The sequence below is a fragment of the Megalobrama amblycephala genome, linkage group LG21 (genome assembly GCF_018812025.1).
Source record: "Megalobrama amblycephala isolate DHTTF-2021 linkage group LG21, ASM1881202v1, whole genome shotgun sequence".
Classification (NCBI taxonomy): Eukaryota; Metazoa; Chordata; class Actinopteri; order Cypriniformes; family Xenocyprididae; genus Megalobrama; species Megalobrama amblycephala.
The window spans coordinates 15,505,066-15,527,741 of record NC_063064.1 but is presented as its reverse complement, the minus strand read 5'-3'; the positions used below and the strand labels follow the sequence as shown (position 1 = coordinate 15,527,741).

At 36.0% G+C, this 22,676-nt stretch overlaps 1 protein-coding gene and 1 long non-coding RNA gene across 4 annotated transcripts in view; one reads left to right on the top strand and one right to left on the bottom strand.

The window, feature by feature from the left end:
• Positions 1 to 22,676, bottom strand: part of cdh4 (cadherin 4, type 1, R-cadherin (retinal)) — a 299,485-nt gene that overhangs the window by 83,238 nt on the left and 193,571 nt on the right. Inside the window, exons 4-5 of one of the 2 annotated variants that reach the window (XM_048172488.1) lie at positions 19,901 to 20,124; positions 1,821 to 2,009 (exon numbers count right to left, since the gene is read on the bottom strand). In XM_048172488.1, coding sequence (XP_048028445.1) covers positions 1,821 to 2,009; positions 19,901 to 20,124 — 413 coding nt within the window. Of the gene's footprint in view, positions 1 to 1,820; positions 2,010 to 4,561; positions 4,757 to 19,900; positions 20,125 to 22,676 lie in introns of those variants that run through there. The other variant, XM_048172490.1, reaches the window with a different exon arrangement.
• On the top strand, positions 4,050 to 12,987 carry LOC125256458. Of its 2 annotated transcripts, none has more exons than XR_007182116.1 (4): positions 4,050 to 4,110; positions 7,802 to 7,945; positions 8,612 to 8,690; positions 11,711 to 12,987. It is a non-coding gene; the product is annotated as an uncharacterized LOC125256458 (long non-coding RNA). The 2 variants fall into 2 exon arrangements; XR_007182115.1 differs by lacking the exon at positions 4,050 to 4,110 and adding an exon at positions 4,833 to 5,239.

Genomic DNA, 22,676 nt, shown 5'->3' with positions numbered 1-22,676 from the left:
TATTCCTCGCTTTTTCCCAGGTTTTCTAATCTTTCCATATGGGTGGTTTAAAGGGATGTCCATGTGTCTGCGTGTGCATTGGTGGAAAGAGATTGTAGTAATCCATGGGTGTAATCTGAGGTACAAGTGGCCGTGAGGGAGTTTATGAAGACAGTCCACAGAATGCTAAGGCCAGACTGGAGCCTGAATGACAGATAACACAAACTTAAGCTTGTAGAAACCCAGAGGAGCCCAGGCATGGATAACACACCTCAAAGTACCGCAGAGGTGGGTGCTTTTTTTGTGCTGGTTTCTATAAAAGCTCTACATGAGAACACATCCTCTTCAACATTTGGAGTACCTGCAGCCATACCATCCTAGAATCTTCCAATATAGTCTTCTTACACTGTTCTCCTAAATACTCAATTCTGATTGGTCAATAATGGCATTAAATATTGCAATATAATGACTCAAAATCTCTATATTCCACCACTCTCACTTTCTCTTTTCATACCAACATAATTAGTATAGCTATCTTGCACCATACTGCAAATCAAAACAGTTAGCTACTGACTACAGTTAACAAAATAGCTTTGTAGATATTCAATTTTACACAATTGTGCATTAAAACGTTTCATATATTACTGTTTTTTGAATTTCAAGGATTGGGTTTCAACATTTTAAAACAACATGTAATGTATGGGTGTAATTCAAAGTCTTCATCATGTCCTTGGTACTATAAGACTTCTTCTACATTATGGAAACTATTCAGAAATGCATAAAAGATATTCGACATGGAATACAAGCATCAAAATTCAGAATTCTCTATGTAAAGACCTGAAAAGAGAGCTGAAAAGAAGCCATATATAGTCTTTTTATAATTATTTTGGTACAAAATAATCTTTTTTCATATTATCTATCTATCTATCTAGGTTTATAACCTTCAAACTTTTTAAAACTTTTTTTCCATGTTTTTCCAACAAATTCAAATAGTTTGTCTTAAACTTTGACATTCTAAGCTAGAAATTACAGCTACTCTATATGAATTTCTTTTTAGTTTTCATTCAAATTCATTTCAAATGTAGAAACTGAATTGGAATTTAAAAGAAGTTATTCGTTCAATTCTGAGTGCCGCCAAACTCAGGGTCGTACTTTATGTAACCTTGCAGTGAACCCTATAGATATGATACAAAAGATCCTGCAAATCTCATTTCTCATCTCATGCTGGAGAAACTTAAGGAAAGGCTTTGTAGAAGCATTAGATGGATGAGAGATATTGATACCCTGTGTCAATCTACCTCCGAGCCCTTTCCTCATCAACCCTTGACTCAGAGAGGGAGCACAAGTCCTCTTCTTACCTTAGAAGGGCTCTCAGCAGCAGACGCAGAAGAGCTGTCTGAAAGAAGCCTCTTGAAAATGTTCACCTGTGATACTGCTTTTTAACCTCTTAGGTTTCTCTGCGGTTCAAGAGATGTGGCGAGGAAAGCTCTGTGTTTCAGAAGAGCAAAGCCTGAGTAAAAGCTTCTGTGAGGAGACTTGAGAGAGGCTTGTTCTTTTATGTCTCAAAGGGACACAGTGAAACTTGAGTTGTGGCACTGTCTGTTCTGAAAGACACAGCTTGCCAAGATCTTGAGTCTTTTCATTCATGGCTGAGTATCGTATCTGTTTTACTAATAACTGAACAGCATCTGTCAAAACATTCCATATGATCACGGCAAAAGCTATGGAGATATCAAAGTAGGCGGAAGACGTTAGGGTCTTGTGTGTTTAATCAAAATAAACCAGACTAATCTTCCATGCTGTTTATAACAAGTAAGCATTGAGCTGTAACTGTTACTGACCCTGACAAGAACTTGAGGGAAGGGTCCTCTGGAGTTTTCAGGCACGTTGATTGGTGGAATGACCCAGTCTCGCTTCTGTCGCCGCAGCCCATTGGACGAGCCTCGCTGGTGTTGTCGTGGAAACGTAATGAGCCTGGGATTTTGATAGTGGTTGTGGGAGGATCCGCCATAAATACCATCCCCAGCAATCTGTGGAGAACAGATATGTACACTCCATATGAAGCAGATCATCAAATTCACACACATAGAAGGTACGTTAAAAAGAAACTTTAAAGAAGCTGATGCTATGAATAAGATCGTGATGATTCAACGGTTTTCTTGCACAGCAAAGAGATGGAGACACAGAGACAAAAGAAGATATTCTGAAGAAAATGTTTGAATTGTTTTTGTCAGTACTATGAACTATGAAAATCTGTGAGGTTCAAAACAACACTGAAACTCATTGATTTTTATTGTATGAACAGAGCAAAAAAAAAAAAAAAAAATCTTTGGTGAACAAACTCCTACAGATTTGGAATGACATGAGGGAGAGTAAATAATGACAGAATTTTCATTTTCTCAATTTATCAGATGATTCTTATTAGAATAATAACAATAACAACAACAACAACAACAACAACAACAACAAAAAAAAAGCAAGAACTGATCTACAATCAAATGTCAGAAACTTCAACATGAACTCAATTGATCAATTTATCAATACAATCTTTAATATCTCCAACAAAATTACTGATGGATATTTTAATGATGCTTCATTATTATTATTATTCCAGGTGTTTATTTGTATACATGTGATATACCTGATTATATATCAGATATAATCTGATATACAATGTGTTTGGGTCAGCATTATTTTAAAGGGGTCATATAATGCAACTTTTACAAGATGTAAAATAAGTCTCTGATGTCTCCAGAGTGTGTATGTGAAGTTTTAGCTCAAAATACCCCACAGATAATTTTTTATAGCATGTTAAATTTGTCACTTTTTGAGGATGAGCAAAAACGCTCTGTTTGTTTGTGTGTCCCTTTAAATGCAAATGAGCTGCTGCTAAGTAGAGGGCGGAGTTTCAAGAGCTCATGTTAGCAGCGCCAATTACCTCACGCAGACTCACTGGCTGCGTCCGAAATCGCATACTTCCCTACTATATAGTATGCGAAAAACAGTATGCGAGGCGAGTAGTATGTCCGAATTCATAGTATTCGAAAAACAGTAGGCGAGAAGTACCCGGATGACCTACTGCTTCCGCCCGAATTCTGTAGTAGGCATTCGATGGACGCTGCGCTATCCCGTGATGCCACAGGAGAGGATTCTTCATATTCGAAAATGGCGGAAAGCGGCGATATGCAGCTCATTCAAGTCCTTAAGTACCTCAGGGAAAAATGGTGTTTATTGTGGTTAAATTGCACTTGTTTAACATTATGTAAGTAAACGGCTGACTTATTACATTGTTTAAACTTTCAATAAGTCAGCCGTTTACTTACAAAAAGATGTAAAAAGATGTTTAATCATTATTACTGACAGCACATCAAGCACATCAAGCTAACGAACAGGTCGAGATAACGTTACATCCGCTTGTTAACACTGTTTTATTTAACGGAGACGTTCGTTGTTAAGCAGTTTAATGAGATTAGAAAACTTAACGGACAGCAACATTCAGGCGGCAGTAGTTTATAGGGCTCACAGTTTGTAGTTTTTTTTTTAGAATATGTATATTATTATCATTGTATTTATTTTGTATATAATATTTAGGCCATGTTGTGTATTTCTCTCGCCCTCTCTGTCTATCTACGCATTATTTATTTATATATATAATGTATTCAAGTTTGTTTATTGATTCATGTCTTTTGTTTCTCGTGTATTTTTATATGCATTCATTTTTAACAATAAATTACTTAATTTCGTTGCTTCAAATCAGCCTCTGTCGTGATATTCACAGATTTATTTTTATTCTGAGGTAAAATTTCCTAGCTAAATAGGTGATTATACTTTGACATATTTAAATTTTCGCGCTGTTGTGAGGACGCATGACAAGTGACAACATTAACATGGCGGATGTAGTACGTCCGAATTCCATTCATACTACCCATATTCATACTATATAGAACGTACTGTTTTAACGGTCGGGAAGTACGTTCAAATTCAAATGTAGTACCTACTCATGTAGTATGCGATTTCGGACGCAGCCACTGAAAATGTCAGAAACTGTTCAGCCTTTTATGTTCAAACCGGAGTCGGAGAGACTCAAGAAGAAGTGACAACATGTAGAATGCAACAGGACGTTTCTGAACGGTTAGTGGATACATTTATGTAGCTGATGTGGAGTTAACTACCTTAAAGTCATTGATTAGCATATTCCGTCATGATAATCTGTAAATCGCTCATGTGGGAACTGTTGTAAGATGCCTACAGAGCTAGAGAATATATGCTGCATGAAGATAGAACAGGTATAGATTAGTTTAATTACGGTTATTACTTATGTTGACATCTTGCTTTTTTGACATGCTATTGCATTTGTGTTATGTACTATATTGCAATAACACAGCCTCACCCCTTTGTTGTGTGCTCTCGAGGGCAGGGTTTATGTAAATTTTAGGGTTAGTGATGTCACCAACCCGGGAAGAAGCTCGTTGTAGTTCCAGCCATTTGTTGTAGTCCTTAAACGGAAAAAATATCTCCCTTTGCATTGAACTTTAAAGGATTAGTTCACTTTTAAATAAACTTTTGCTTATAATTTACTCACCCCCATGTCATCCAAGATGTCCATGTCCTTCTTTCTTCAGTCGAAAAGAAATTAAGGTTTTTGATGAAAACATTCCAGGATTTTTCTCCATACAATGGGCTTGAATAGGCACCAGACGGTTCAAGGTCCTAAAGACAGTTTCAGTGCAGCTTCAAAGGGCTTTAAACGATACCAGACAATACCAGACGATGAATAAGGGTCTTATCCAGCGAAACGATCGGTCATTTAAAAAAAAAAAAAAAAAAAAAATTACGTTTTATAAGCACAAATGTTCTCCTTGCTCTGTTCTCGGATGCGCGTTCGTGACGTCACGTAATACGCAATTACGTTGAAAAGGTCACGCTTGACATAGGCGGAAGTACAGATTCGGTGTTTACAACTTAAACGTGCAAATACTAAGTCAAACGCCGTTTACAAAAAAAGGTAAAACAACAATGTCGGACGAGGAGAAGATGAGTTTTTCGCCTGCCCTACCTTTTGAACCGGAATACACAGAGGAAGAAATTAGGCAGATGGAAGAGACTGCTGCGGCGACACACACCTCTCAAGCATCGGGCAGACGAAGATCTAACGAGACGTGGTGGTGCACATGTGGCAAATGCCAACCATTGCCAACAGAGGAAGAATCTAGATGCTGCCACGACTGGACCATTTCAATCCCGCCATTAGAATCAGTCGGTGAGTCCCTGTTTCCATCTCGCTGCATTACCGGACAAAATTTCCACCGTTACTGAGCAACAGCGTTTTAAGGGGGTCGCACACCGGACGCGAAGCTCAGCGCAGAGCCACGTCTTTAAAATTCGAACGCATTGTTTTCTATGAGTGTCCGCACACCGGCGGCGACATTCGGTGCCTGTCCGCGGCGCCCAGGAAGTTGTTCAAAATCCTGCTGCGCCACAGAGCGCCATGTACATTGTTTACATTAAATGTATATTATATTTCTCTCAAATTGTCGTTAATGTACATACTGACTTCACCCTGTGCTGCAAGATACATTAGTTTTACATTTTTAGTTTAAAACAGCTTGAATAAAGTCTAAAAATGTATAATAAACGTAGCCTTTTCTTTCCTTTTGCTTTGTTGTGCCATTTTTCCATGTACACTAACCTCAGTGCGAAATATTAAAGCATATGTAACGTTTCCCTGTTGACGTAAAACACTCCCATTGTGCAGCTCTTCTATCAGGAGTCGATTCAAAATTGAGCTCGCGCGGCCGGTGTGCGACCCCCTTTAGAGGTGTTTTTGTTCTGATGGAGAAGGGTATGACTGTCTGGTGGTACTGACACAGGAAGAACCATTAGTTGTTTTACCTTTTTTTTTTTTTGTAAACGGCGTGTGTCTCAATCAGCTCCCTAGTTCAGTAGTCAGGGCACTGATCAGGGAATCAGCCACATTCACTTTCATACTGATTCACGACCTAGGGAACTAGGGAGCTGATCGAGACGCAGGGTTAGTATTTGCACGTTGTAAACACCGAATCTGTACTTCCGCCTTTGTCAAGCGTGACCTTTTCAACGTAATTGCGTATTACGTGACGTCACGAACGCTCATCCGAGAACAGAGCAAGGAGAACGTTTGTGCTTATAAAACTTAAACTTTTTTTAATTTTTTTAAAATGACTGATCGTTTCGCTAGATAAGACCCTTATTCATCGTCTGGTATCGTTTAAAGCCCTTTGAAGCTGCACTGAAACTGTCTTTAGGACGTTGAACCATCTGGTGCCCATTCAAGCCCATTGTATGGAGAAAAATCCTGAAATGTTTTCATCAAAAACCTTAATTTCTTTTCGACTGAAGAAAGAAGGACATGGACATCTTGGATGACATGGGGGTGAATAAATTATCAAGCAAAAGTTTATTTTAAAAGTGAACTAATCCTTTAAGCGGCATAACTTTGCAGATGTTGTTTATGCTCAAACAGCAACAATAAAAAAGTGAAATCATAATCAACCACCCCTTTAATATATATTATTAATATTATTTTAAATTGGTTTTCATTTTTTTTTTTTAATTTTTAGTTTTCATTTTAATTTTAGTTTTATTGTTTTGTTATGTACATTTTTGTTTTATAATATTTCTCTTTAGCTTTTGCAAAGCTTTAGTTTTAGTAATTTTTGTACACCAATTTAAACTTAAACATTAAACATTTATAATATTTATATTTTGTTTTATTTCAATTAACAAAAACATTTTTGAATAGTTTTAATTTACAATAACAACGCTGGTTTGGGTGGGTTTAATAATCTGCTTAAATATAAATATTTGAATACTCAGTATTCAAAATTAAACCTTCTTGTCAACTAAAAGTCCAATTTTAGTCCAAGTAATACTGACCACAATGAAATGGCATGGCAAAATATCAGCACTGTTTGAAAGGAAGGGGAAACACACTGAGAAAATGTTAAATCACAACTGAGAACTCATATAAGTCTCCAGAGTTTTAAAAGAGCAATTTAGACTGTACAACAGAAGGTTTGAAAAGACAAACACACCTTTAATAGGAGTACATACCTGTCCAATTACTACTAATCACTTATTATTTGTGAGGTAATGGTATGAAACAGTCGTGGAACGGTATGTGCACACCTGAGCCCCGAGTCAGGATCGTAAACATAGCTGTGGGGTTTCTGCTAAAACGACCAATCAAAATGACAAATCGCGTCAAGGCCTCTGTAAACCAGCCCTTATAACACAGCAATACCACAGTGACGCATACCATGACATTTCCTCATGGGTGCCCAATGAAAAAGATTGATGAAATACCACATCAATAATTTAGACAAGAAAAACTAGAGCTGCCGCTGACCCTTACTTGATTCATCCAAAGGCCAAGGAAAGGGCTGAAGCAACCAATCAAACAGCCACCGTTTTTCACAGCAGCTGACTGTGTGTGTGGGGAAGGGGACTGTCCTGCGGTTCATTTAATGTCTTTAGCGCTCATCTCTGAATTGTCAGCTTTTCGTGCAATCCTGTGTCGCTGTTTCTTCCCCTGACACCTCGACGTCTGTGGCACTGCATTTTCGAGCAGAGGCACTTTCGCAAAATCCCAGTCTTCTCTCTCTCTCTCTCTCGGTCTGTCTCGCGTCCCCCGGCAGGGGCTGCCAACTCAAGCATGCGTAGGCAGGTCAGCCTATCAATGTCTCACAAACATGGTTTGTCGGCAGAAGAGCTCGAACAGATGTGAGGCAAATCTGAGCAAACATATTGTATTTTTTCCCTCTTTTGTTTTAATTTTTCACAGCTTGATGGCTCTGGCTGCAGGGGCTCGGAAAATGGAGGGATTGTGTCGTGGCAGGGAGGGAGCCGTGAACGAGTGAGGAGGGCAGCTGTGAGGCGCTGATAAAATCACTTCCGCCTCAGCTCTGCTCATCCACGAAGCTCACAGGTACCTGCTGCAGCACGAGAGAGAAGCTGCAACGAGACCTTTCGGGAGGCGGCAGGTGGAATTACTGTGCATAAGAGGGTGAAATAGAGAAAGAAGAGGTTGGAGAATGAAAAAAGAGATCGAGGTGAAATCAAGTTGAGCAGTGAAGGCTAAATAATCCCCCCAGACAAAAGGCAAATCATAAGAAAGCATTCAAAACTCCTGCATCCTCATCGCCAGTTCAGCACGTGCCGACGCCTAGGGATGCAATGGGTGATGCTGAAAATGCGGATAGGATCATGGAATTCGGGAATAATGCAGTATATAATAAGAATAATAACAACAACATTTGTAAAACTTAAAGGAATATCACACAATTTTTCTTCTGTATTTCATTTTATACAACAGTTCTTTCTGGTTCTCGAATCTGATTGGTTGAGAGGCGTGCGATATTCTCCCAGTATCAGCACTGGTACCGTTTCACCGTTTATATCACTCCGCTTGAGGCGACTGTCATAGCGGTTGAGCAAATCCACCATATTTTTTATAAACACTACTGTTGTTACGTCACGAAATATAGTTTAAAGAGGTTTTTTTTAGGCGAGAATGTAGTTATTTAGACCTCAAATATGTGACTCATATATAAACATAGTGCATATTTTGCATTTTGTTTTGACGCTTTCACAGATGCGAGCCCCAGGCCATCAGCAGCCGTTCAGTGCTCATGTACCCGCAGAGAACAGATTCATCTCGGCCAGTCATTCAGGTATTTGCCGCTGGCTCTTATGTAGATAGTGGTTAAAAACATAATTCATGGGGTATATCAAACAGACAATCTTTGGTCTCATAAATCTATTACTTGTTCCAGAGCAAAATGATTTGGGATTTGCTTGTGTTTATGTCTTTTATAATGGCTATTGTTGTTCATGTAAAAAATGTTGTTTAATACATATTATTTTATATAAATAACATGCCGTATTTAGTATTGAGAAAGGGTCTGTCAATAGTATCAGTGAAAGTTATATTATTATATATTATTATACATTGCGTTCCTCTGCGGACATTCAAACTGATGATTACCATCATAATCCGAATCACAGTCGTGCTTATATACAGCCGTATCGCACAGCTACGAGTGTGATATTGCTCGTTTAGTAGTAAACCTGTTGTGCAGCACTTTCTTTGCCAAAAAGTAAAAGGAACTGTTACATTTTCATTTAATTGCATTTTAAATGATTTGATTACCACTGTTTTGGTAAAAAAAAAAAAAAAAAAAAAAAATTATATTTACAGTACAGTCCAAAAGTTTGGAACCACTAAGATTTTTAATGTTTTTAAAAGAAGTTTCGTCTGCTCACCAAGGCTACATTTATTTAATTAAAAATACAGTAAAAACAGTAATATTGTGAAATATTATTACAATTTAAAATAACTGTTTTCTATTTGAATATATTTCACAAAGTAATTTATTCCTGTGATGGCAAAGCTGAATTTTCAGCATCATTACTCCAGTCTTCAGTGTCACATGATCCTTCAGAAATCATTCTAATATGCTGATCTGCTGCTCAAGAAACATTTAATGTGTACAACTGTACAAAATATTTGTGTACAATATTTTTTTTCAGGATTATTTGATGAATAGAAAGTTCAAAAGAACAGTGTTTATCTGAAATCTAATCTTTTGTAACATTATAAATGTCTTTACTGCCACTTTTGATTGATTTAATGCATCCTTGCTGAATAAAAGTATTCATTTCTTTAATTTCTTTTCAAAAAAATAAAAATAAAAATAAAAATTCTTACTGACCCCAAACTTTTGAACGGTAGTGTATAATGCTACAGAAGCTTTGTATTTCAGATAAATGCTGTTCTTTTGAACTTTCTATTCATCAAGGAATCCTGAAAAAAAAAGTACACAACTGTTTTCAACATTGAAAATAATCATAAATGTTTATTGAGCAGCAAATCAGCATATTAGAATGATTTCTGAAGGATCATGTGACACTGAAGACTGGAGTAACGATGCTGAAAATTCAGCTTTGCATCACAGGAATAAATTACTTTGTCAAATATATTTAAATAGTACACAGTTATTTTAAATTGAAATAATATTTCACAATATTACTGTTTTTTACTGTATTTTTAATTAAATAAATGTAGCCTTGGTGAGCAGACGAAACTTCTTTTAAAAACATTAAAAATCTTAGTGGTTCCAAACTTTTGGACTGTACTGTATGTATATATATATATATATATATATATATATATATATATATATATATATATATATAAAATTTGTATGGTATATATATATGCCTTTATATTAAATTATAAATCCTGATAAAAATTATATAGGCAACAAAGAACTCCTGACAACATAGCAAAAAAAAAAACACTTGCATAGCGCCTATACATTTTGGGCTCTATCATACACCCGGCGCAATACAGGCGCTACGCAAGTGTTTTTTTTGCTAGTTTCAGCCCGACGCAGTTATTTTCATGTCCAGCGCCCACGTTGTTAATATATCAAATGCAGTCGCGCCCATCTGTTCGCCCATTGGCGTGCTGGTCTGAAAATGAGGTGTGTTCAGGTGCGTTGCTATTTTAAGGCAACTGAAAACGATTGCACCTTTGGTCAACTGACACCTGGTCTAAAGTCAATGGCGCAGTATTTATTTATTTTTTTTTTGTTATTTAAAGGGAGCGTTAGTAATATGTGCATATAGGTGGGTGCACAACATATGTACTTTATGCTTGTTACACACACAGGGACGCGCAGCAGCACACAAACATGCCAAATATTAAAAATAAAAGGATTACAATGTAAAAGATTACTATTGTGTACATAAAGATAAAAATGCCTACATGTCATAATGGATAGTCATTGCATGTATCAGAATTACCTATTTGCAGTAATGACAAATGAAATTGGCTAATTATTTGACCAATCGTGGCAATACACACATATTTAAACTGACTTGTCAGGTTGAGGATGTCTATATTGTGCCATGTAAATAGCAATCCACCACAGTGCAAGCACACCTGGCTTTTAAAGGGAATGGGAGATGGCACTCTGATTGGTTTATTGCATGTTATGCCCAAAACACACCCATGACTCATTAAGAGACTAGGTACAACCATTTTGGACCATGTGCCTGCCGCACAAACCATTTTTTTCCGTCGTTAAACTATCAAAAGTGGATTCGGACACACCCAAGCACACCTGCACCATGCACTTCGATCGTTAAAATAGTTTTATGAATAGTTTTATGAATTCAATTGATAGACATGACGCAAACTCAACATGCACCATTGCTAAATTTTCTATATATTGTAGTCATTATGTTGAATTCTAATGAATTACTTTTAATTAAGAACTCATTGTTTCTGGCTTAAATTTAAAACATTGTTAGCTAACTGCGAGATTTGTATATGTACATACATTACTTGGACACAGTCGCTTTTGATAACAGGTCGAAATGTAGACACATTCATTTTCTGTAAAGCTGCTTTGAAAAGATATGTATTGTGAAAAGCGCTATACAAATAAATGTGAACTGAATTAAACATGCTTTAAAATTTAATTAAACCATTAAAACGATTAAATGCGTATTTCATAGGGCCCTAGACGGCATATGTCCGGTCAGCAACGTGACCTTCGGGAGGACGCATTCAGAGACACTCCTTATCTCTCGCCTCACAGATCTGTTCATTAATGCAGGGTATTCATCTTCTCGATCTGTCTCTCACTCCATCTCTATCGTTTTTTTGCCTGCTGAAAAACAGGACATTGGGAGCTGTGATAAAGACCTTGATTTATCAATCAGCTCTCACTGGCACCACAGAAGCATTCCTCCAAATGTGTAGCCAACAGCATGGGAAGATCCAGGCTGGTTTGATGCACCATAGCATGGCGGCGCCAATGAAAGGCACAGACTTACAACAGCATGCCTAATGAAAAGGCTTATTCCTCTGGTAGGGCAACAAGCACTGCACCCATTACAAGAGACAGTGAGGAAAGAATAAACTAGAACAAGCATGTTGTGTTGTGGGACGGCGCACGGCAGATGTAGGGAATGTGCTGCTATGTATACGTGCATGCATATGTGTGTGTGGGCGCATTCGGGAGTCAGCGTGTGTGAAATGGCTGCCTGGATTGCCCTGAGCTCCCGTAGCTCCAGAAGAACCAGCCCTGCCAGCTGGCTCCCCATCCCTCCCTGCTGAGAAGAAACCCGTTTGGGCATCAGTCAGCCTGCAGCTCTGCAGCAGACATCTGGAGGTTATTGTTCTATAGGGCCGCATTGCTCTGCTTGCAACCCTGTCTGGAGTTTTCCATTACACGCCAGTACGCCACACGCCACTCATTTGCTACTTTCTTAATCATTCTTCGCACAAGACCTCACCGTCGGGAGAAACCAGAAATGTACCTGGATTTTCACTGAAGTTCCATTATTGAAAAGACGAGAACAAACAGCGGGATTAGAATTAGTACTACAAAAGTGCTCCACTGTGTCAAATGAGTCTTATGAGTCAGCGTTATTTTAAAATTATTTAGATAGTTAGATTTTTTTAGTAATATTCTGAATAAGTTTATATTCTTACATTTTCAGTTTTAATTTATTTTATTTCGGTTTTATTATTAGTAATGCTTGTACTTTAACTTATTTTATTTCAGTTACATTTCTAATTTTTATGTAGCCTAAGTTTTTCCAGTTTAAGCTTTAAAGTCCCCTGTGGTGAAAATTAAGTTTTTAATGTTGTTTATATGTCTATGTGGTGTTTTTAAGACAAACCATGTGCAAATTCATAAGTCAACACCATTGCTGAGTATTTTCTGTTTTAAACTTCAATGATCTAATGACAGTTTCTGACATCACAAACTACCTTGTGAAAGTGCTAGCGGGCATTAACTATTACCACTCTAAAACAGGGGAGTCTCAAGAGAATATATCCCGGTATATTTTAATCTACCCAGAAAAATCGGGTAGATTTAGCAATATAGCGAGTGAATGATGTATATTACTATGTTATGATGAATATGCTTTTCTCCACTGACGTTTTAAGGTGTTTCTAAGGATACAGATTTTTAGAAGACAGCTGACTCGTGAACGGAAACTTGGTTTGTGTAACATTAGCAACACAATATTAGCTGTTTGATAATGTAGTCAAGCTAAAGGCTAATCATATTAAAGGTGCCCAAGAATGCTTTTTCACAAGATGTAATATAAGTCTAAGGTGTCCCCTGAATGTGTCTGTGAAGTTTCAGCTCAAAATACCCCATAGATTTTTTTTAAATTAATTTTTTAAGCTGCCTATTTTGGGGCATCATTAACTATGCACTGATTTTTTCAGCGCGCCGCCCCTTTAATTCGCGTGCTCCCTACCACACGAGCTCTCGATTATATTACAGCACATTTACAAAGTTCACACAGCTAATATAACCCTCAAATGGATCTTTACAAGATGTTCGTCATGCATGCTGTATGCATGCTTCGAATTATGTGAGTAAAGTATTTATTTTGATGTTTATATTTGATTCTCTATGAGTTTGAGGCTGTGCTCCGTGGCTAACGGCTAATGCTACACTGTTGGAGAGATTTATAAAGAATGAAGTTGTGTTTATGAATTATACAGACTGCAAGTGTTTAATAATGAAAATAGTGACGACTCTTGTCTCCGTGAATTCAGTAAGAAACGATGGTAACTTTAACCACATTTAACAGTACATTAGCAACATGCTAACGAAACATTTAGAAAGACAATTTACAAATATCACTAAAAATATCATGCTATCATGGATCATGTCAGTTATTATTGCTCCATCTGCCATTTTCGCAGTTGTTCTTGCTTACCTAGTCTGTTGATTCACCTGTGCAGATCCAGACGTTACTGGCTGCTGGCATATGCATGGGCTGGCAATATTGGGGCGTACACCCTGACTGTTACGTAACAGTCGGTGTTATGTTGAGATCCGCGTGTTTTCCGGAGGTCTTTTAAACAAATGAGATTTACATAAGAAAGAGAAAGCAATGGAGTTTGAAACTCAATGTATGTCTTTTCCATGTACTGAACTCTTGTTATTCAACTATGCCGAGGTAAATTCAAATTTTGAATCTAGGGCACCTTTAATTACTGCCATGTGTCTGAATTGTAAAAAGTGATACCATTGTGCAGCGTTTACCTCAGTAAATTGACCGAGTGGATCTCTGAGCTCCTGCGAGTGAGTGGAGGCAGGGCTAATTATCATATTCATACAACCATGTATATTAAATGAAGCAAGGCTGTAGAGTTACATTCAGACTATTTTAAGGCATGAATTTTTTTTTTTCACAGGAAAAAATGTTTAAATATGTCACTTTGGTGATCAAAGATGAGTTTTAAGAGATACATTTTTTTGACTACAGGGGGACTTTAATACAGTTACCAAATAGTTGTTTAGCTATTTTCATCTTACCACACACTGTTAAAGGGTTAGTTCACCCAAAAATGAAAATTTTGTCATTTATTACTCACCCTCATGCCATTCCACACCCGTAAGACCTTCGTTAATCTTCAGAACACAAATTAAGATATTTTAGTTGAAATCCGATGGCTCCGTGAGGCCTGCATAGGGAGCAATGGACACTTCCTCTCTCAAGATCCATAAAGGTACTAAAACATTTAAATCGGTTCATGTGAGTACAGTGGTTCAATATTAATATTATAAAGCGGCGAGAATATTTTTGGAGCGCCAAAAAAACAAAATAACGACTTATTTAGTGATGGCCGATTTCAAAACACTGCTTCAGGAAGCATCGGAGCATAATGAATCAGTGTGTCAAATCATGATGGCCTCACGGAGCTATCGAATTTCAACTAAAATATCTTAATTTGTGTTCTGAAGATTAACGAAGGTCTTACGGGTGTGGAACGGCATGAAGGTAAGTAATATTTTCATTTTTGGGTGAACTAACCCTTTAAAACTACAATGTTCAAACCAGAAATTGATTCCTGAACAAATGAGTCTTATGAATTGGTTATTTTCAGTGAATCAAAAACATACATCAAGACCAGTGTAGTGTGATTCACAAATAAACTAGTTTTATGGGATGAGGCTTTTCATTGAATCAAAAACATACTGATGATTAAACTCCAATTCCTGAACTAATTAATCAGTTGTTTTTTAGTGAACACAAAATCCAGCACAACCTGTGTAGATTTATTCCCAAACAAATGAATCTTAGGAGCCTGTTCAGTGAATTAAAAGCATACAAAACAATCAACTCCAATTTCTGAACACAAGTCTTATGGGTAGGTTTTTTTTTTTTTTTTCAAAAATACAGTAGTCAACATTTGAAGTGGAACAAAAAAGTTGTCCTAAGAACTAAGTTGTCCTAAAAAGAAGGTTTTAGAACAACTTTGATAAAAGGTTTTGATCCACTTCAAATGTTGACTACTGCCAGATTCATGCACAAATGACTCTTTTGTTTTTGATTCGCTTATATGAAATGCCTAGTACACTGCATTTAGTGTAGTAGCAAAAATAAAGCAAATTATCCGTACAAGTTTATTCTTTGAGAATCAAACACATACAGCTTAACTTACTGTGTTATGTTGTTCTTAAAGCTTGTAAGACGTAAAATCAATTTAGTTTCTGACTGGTTGTTCATAGGAATTTATATAATTTAGAGGAAAACCGAACTACTGTCAGCTGCACATAATTCCTAGCACTCATGAATTCCAAACTCCAGCTTCGGGCAGATGAGGCTCATATCTCGCTAAATGCCAGCCAAAGAACAGTGCTGGATATTTTTAGACCTGAACCATCCAAAAGCATAGAAACTTTACTCAATAAAACATGTTGTGGGACAAAGCTACGGCACTGTTGTGCTGAACTCTAAAGCACTCGCTGGAACTTGTCAGCTCAGAAAGAGATACAACAGAATAGAATAGAATGAAAGCTGCATGTGGATCAAACCAATAAAAGCCATGCCATCCGGGCAAATGCCATGCAAGTTGATAATCAACTACATGCAACCTACTGACATTTACGCTCAGCAGAGACACAAAGAATCGCACTGAGGGCTATCTTTGTTAGCATCCACTTGATGAAAGCTAGCTTCCATATCAGTGTCTTTCAAATCATCTCTGATAGTTCAAAGTAACAAAAGATTTGCTTACTAAGTAATTGAGGTATCTTAATTACTTTTAATGAAAACGAGTCATGGCGGTGTGTGTGTGTGTGTGTGTGTGTGTGTGTGTGTGTACATTTCTGTATGTAATGTGTGTTCTTTTAAGGTGGCGCTGATCTTAAGCACTCATTTCTATGCTAATTTCTGCTCTACCTCTAAATATATCTATTTCAAGTCAAGAGGCCAAAATAAATTACATAAATGCATGGAAAAGTAAAAACTAAATGTATACTGTCTTAAGGGAGATCAAACTTCCTGTCAGCACAGATAATTTAATGTACGTAATATACCCATACCCTTATTACTAAAAAGGTAACATGATTGTATGAGATGGTAATATCATGGTACTTTTATTATATGCCATGATTATCATAATTAAATACCATGGTAATTACATAGTACTGCAAGCTAATCTATAAAAAAGCATTATCAAGGTATGATTTAAAATAATTATAATTATAATTATCTAAAAGTATTGTTATTGGAAATAATGAATAACATTAATAATTAAACATGATAATTATCATTTTAAAATTTTAATAGATTTAATTAATTACAACAACAACAACAATTATTATTATTATTAAGATATAAATAATGAAATATACATACTGTATATACAACAACAACAATATTACTACCACTACTAATAATAATAACAACAATAATAATAATTGTAATTTTATCATTATTAGTATGGTATTTGTAAGCAATAAGGTGCGAGAGGCTGTGCTGTATCGTGAATAAGTCACGGCTGAAGTGCCTGCAACCCCTTCAGCTGTGACTTATTCACGATACAGCACTAGCCTCGAGTACCTTATTGCTTTTATAAAACGGTTACCACACAATACAAATATTAAAGCCAAAAATATGTATCAGTGCAACTTCATGAAATAAATTTTCACTAAAAGCCTTCCTTCCGCCGGAAAAAATAGTCCCTGACCGTGAACAGCAACAGAAGTTACATTATTATGTCATTAGATGGCGGCAAAGACTGTCTTTATGAGTCTGTCAGTCTATAGTGAAGACTTTTACACTGAAAAGACTGAATTGTTGACTGAATTGTGAACACGGAACAACTGACAAATGCTTTGACTAGCGCTGTCAGTCAAGGGAAAACCCCTTAACTGTTAAAAGGACAAGATATTGCAGAGGACATTTAAACAGATTTTTTTATTATGAACATAGGACTGACCTGAAGGAAAATGCTAAATCTGAATGCAGGTAATAAACTCACTCGATCTCTTTCTCACAATACTCTTCTACATAATACAGTAAGCTTCAATGAACAATATCAATTGAGAACAGTTTAGTTAACCACTCTTAGAGTGATTGCTAAGGGTGTTGTGTAGTGATACACAGAACCGTTGGGTGAAGCGGTCATAGTCGTGTTTTATCATGAATAAAACAAAGCTAGTGACCAATTAGAATTAAGGACAGGAACTAACCGTTTTATAAATATTTATAATTAACTATTATATAATAACTTTTTTTTTTTTAGAAATAATTTATTATATTATTATTTATTTAGTAATATAATAAAGTAATATTTAAAAAATTATAAGTAAAAAAAAAATTTTTTTTATTCTGCTTGGTGTAAAAAACAAACTGTAGTGAACTGGACACAAGCTAATTTGGCTAGCACCCTCTTACATGCCTTTCAGCAAATCAGTTAAGGAGTACTGGGCAAACCTTATGATACCTAATTAATATTCATTAGCCAAACTGATAAGCTTTGTAATAATGTCCCTTTACTTTGTCAGATTGTTCCTATGCCCTGCTTTTTGGCACTTTAGTGAGTGATTCGAGAAGAATTAGTTTGTGGAAATCACATCTGTCATGACTTAGAGACAACACATAAGAAATTCTGACACGTAAATAGATGCAAACATATCTTAAATTCTGAGAGCTAAATGACTTAATAATTTTTTTCATTAATTATTTATAGTCTTCAACTAGGTCAGAGAGTTGCAAAGAGTCACATCTCCCAGAACACCCATGTATCTTCTTGCTCTGTGTGTGTGTGTGTGTGTGTGTGTGTGTGTGTGTGTGTGTGTGTGTGTGTGTGTGTGTGTGTGTGTGCGCGCACATGTGCGTTTGTCCTTCAGTAACCTGCCGTAACCGGCAAGGAGACATTTCTCTAAATGGTCATGCAGAAGGAGAGGACATGTGTGGGGTTAGGGACACGGGGATAGGGCTCGCCAGACCAGACTCCTGGATCCCTAGAGGACCTGCATTCCCGCCTCTCTGCTTGGCATTTCTAGGTCACTTTGGATGCAGAAACAGTCCGATGCCAGTGGGAAAGACATCTATATAAAGCCGGTACACCTCATCTGCTCTACACCAGAGCACAGGACATGAGCATGACAGCCACATGTATTAAAAGTTTAATGATACTTGCCAAGCAGGACACATTGTGGCAGTCGTGTGTGTGTGTGTGTGTGTGTGTGTGTGCTTGGATGAATTATTACTCCTTTCATCTTTTGTATAAAAATTACATTTGAGCATTCACTTTCATAATCAGATCATGACTTTTGGTATGTTGCCAAGGGCTTGTGCAAACCCTGTAAAAGCACTCCACACGTGACAACGGAGTCTGTGCATACATGCACGAGAGGGAGAAACGAAATGTAATCAATTTAAAAACTGTAACTAGTTTTCAAATTCTGATGATTGCTTAAACGTAATAACATCTTGCTCTGTTATTGAATCTTGTTCTTGCTCTTGCTATAAAGGCAAATTATTACTCTGAGACGGCACATCACCTCCTCTGAACCCCCCTAAAACCATGAACTCAATCAATGTACATTATTTCATGCACTCCATTACTGAGCTGCTAGACTCACACATGGCTTTTCACAACCGAAGGAAAAAAAAAAAAAAAAAAAACACAAACTAAAATTAAGATTTTTTTTGGAAAGAAGTCTCTTATGCTAACCGTGAATTTCTTAGATAAAAAAAAAAAATACAGTAAAAAACAGAAATATTCTGAAATATTATTACAATTTAAAATAACTGTTTTCTATTTTAATATATTTTAAAATGTAATTTATACATTGATGGCAAAGCTGAATTTTTATTAGTCATTCCTCCAGTCTTCAGTGCGTATTGATCAATTTAATGCAGCCTTGTTGAATAAAAGTATTAATGAAAAAAAATAAAAAATACTTATCTCAAACTTTTGATTGGTAGTATATATAAATAATATTGTATACAAGTAAAAATTAAGTATAAAGTTTTTAAAGTTTTTTTTTTAATACTTTTATTTGGTGAGGATGCATTAAATTGAACGAAATTGACAGTAAAGACATTTATAATATAAAAAATTCTATTTTAAATAAATGCTGTTCTTTTGAATTTTCTTCTCATTAAAGAATTCTGAAATGAATCACATTTCTACAAAAATATTAAAAATAATAATAAAAAATAAATAAAATTCAGCTTTGACATAACAGAAATACATTACATTTTAATATACATTCAACTAAAAAAAAAAATTGTAATAATATTTTACAATATTAATGTTTGTAGAGTATTTAAAAAAAAATGCAGCCTTGGTGAGCATAAGACTTCATTAAACATTAAAAAATCTAGCCAACTCCAAACTTTTGAATGGTAGTGTACCTTATAAATAATACAATTTAAATATAAATAATAAATATATTTAAATATAAAATACAAAGATAACATTTATAATGTATAAAGTTCGACAAAAGCCTGTTAAGTGGTTCAGGCAAAACTGACACAACTGACACAGACAAATGATATTCAGAAATAATATTTGATATAAATAATTTGTCCTTGCCTGGTTAATAGGAGGAGATAGTGGGTGTCCGGCAGGGGCCAGTTTAACAGTGGTCTCCCAGATATACTTGCCCGCGCTGTCTCTGGCTGTCACCATGAACTGAATCGGTTCGGTTAGATTTGTCACATCTTGCTTTGCGTAAAGAGAGCCATCCGGCCGAACGCTGAACTTTGGGTCACTGCTCTCAAAAGAAACCTCTATTTGCTGACAGGTTTCGAACTCCACTGCAGGGAAAGAGAGAAAGAGAGGGTAGAGGGTAAGAGAAACATAAAATAACAAAAAAACTATCATTGCTGACAGACGCAAAAATTGTTCAAAGCGATCTTATTTTCAGCAAACATGTTTCATTGCTCTTGCCCGCACATTTGTCATTGTCTATCTCCCCTACTATGCTAGACTGTTTATTAAATGAAACATCATGGCTATGTACAATAAAAACATACATTACAGTTAAGGTGAACAGGGCATTATTGATTCAATACTTCATTCAGCCACATATACAGTAATTGCAAAAAATAAATAAAATGAATAATATATGCAATAAATGATGGGTTATAGCTGAATCTAATATAAGCAATATACTGTGTAATATATAATAGGAACACAGGTCTAACGCATATAAAAAAAAAAAAAAAAAATATATATATATATATATATATATATATATATATATATATATATATATATATATATATATATATATTGAGCTTCTCTTAGTAACAAACTCCTCTGACAGCTGAAGTGTTAAAATTCAGTTTCTCTTAAAATGTAAAAAGGTAGCAAACAGAATGAGTGAGTCATATGCTTTCGTTCACTTTGGTTGTTTGGAAATGGTTCTGGTCAACAACAGCAGATGGTCCGTTCAGCTACACCTGAGGGAAAGTTCCACAGCTTCAGCTCTACTTAAAGTGAGCGAGCGAGCGAGAGATAGAGAGAGAGCCATGTGCCATGTCTAGATTAATCACAGTTTAAATATTACAGCTCTCTTTCACATACACCAGAAATTCAGTCCTAGTAGACCACCTATACTCTAAGTATATGGGAGACCAGGGCTAGTTTTTACAATTTGTACTCCAGTGAATATTTCTCAGGTTAAGATCTTTTTTCTTTTTTTTTAAAGGCAATTTCTGTAAAGAACACTGATCTATATAAATGACAGGGTTGCTCACTGCGTTCTAAACTGCCAGTAGGCGGTGAAGCCACCGGAAGTGTTCGAGCGGCCATCTTACTATTCCCTACTGTACTGGGGAACTGTCAGTTATATAAAAATAATATTAACAAACTTTTAAATAATAGTTTAAAAAGTAAAAACTTAGCAAGTTCTAATGTTATTTTAGGAATTTATAATTTAACTCCCTCGGGTCGGCGGTCACACTGGCGTGATCACCGCGTTTTTTTTCTAACCAGTGTGAAAGAGACTCAAAATACTCTGTCAATGTTGCACATACAATTAAGAGTTATACACCATTTTAATCTGTGGAATATCTTCTTTTATTTGTGTACACTCGTGATCTCTCGTCTCCCTCTGAACGAACTCCAATCTGATAGTTCTCAGAAAATGAACTGTAACTTAGTGAATACTAATCACAAAAAAATTAGACTCATGTCTAAAAAAACGTTGAAATGTCAGGTTTTAAATCGTGTAAGTCAAATCGAAAACAAATATTCTCTGTTTATGTAATCTGTATGAAAAGAGAGCCATGTCAGAAATCCGTGATTCAGCTCATAATCTGCTAATGCGTTGGTCACCATGAGGAAAACAACTGAAATCATACAGAATGATGTTATTTGAAAATGTAAACGTGCAGATGGGTATGTTTGTGGTAGAGGTGGGCAGATCGATACTAATATCGATAATATCGATACCAACGTTGGTATCGGTATTGATCGATACCAACGTGAAAATATCGATACTTAAGTTTCAGTTTCTCTCGTTTTGCGACCTGGCCGTGTTAGTCAAAATGCTGCTGCTGTCACAGAGCAGAGCAAGCTCTCAAGAGTGCTGCTCGTGCTCGTCGAACATGATTCTGTTCCTGAACAAAAACCTCTAACCAAAACCTCTTTTCTGCACAGGGGAACAGGGACCACAGGGGATTCTGGGAGTATTTCTTTGAACTGAAGGCTTTGGGTGTTGTTTAATTTTTACATTTTATATTTTGTATTTACAGTAATTGGTTTTTATTTATGATTATTTATTTTTTTTAAATCCTGAAAAGAAGTGCACTAAAGGGGAGAAACGTTATTTTGTTCTCATTATATCGTATTACAAGGAGAATTTGTTTTACATTTTTTTATGTTTATTGTGAAGTAAAACTTTGTGACTTTATTTAAGAAAAAAATCCTGAAAAGAAGTGCACTAAAGAGGAGAAACATTTTTTGTTAACATGCTACTTGAAAAGAGAATTTGTTTTTACATTTTTTATATTTGTGAAGTAATCATTTTGTAACTTTGTTTATTTAAATAAAACAGAAGTAACCAAAAGTTGTTTCTGAACAAAAGCTTTTGTAGTAGCCTACTGATTAATAACCCAAAATGCAAATCACAAAAACAAATTAAAAGTCATGAAAATTCATTTAGATTTAGGTTGAAGACGCATCCACCTTAATTATTAAAAAGTATCGGTATTGGTAGGTATCGGCGATACTGGCCCTGTATTTACTTGGTATCGGATCGATACCAAATCTAGCGGTATCGCACACCTCTAGTTTGTGGGGTAGGGTTATAGAAAATACACTTTGTACAGTATAAAAATCATGTCAATGGAAAGTCCCCATA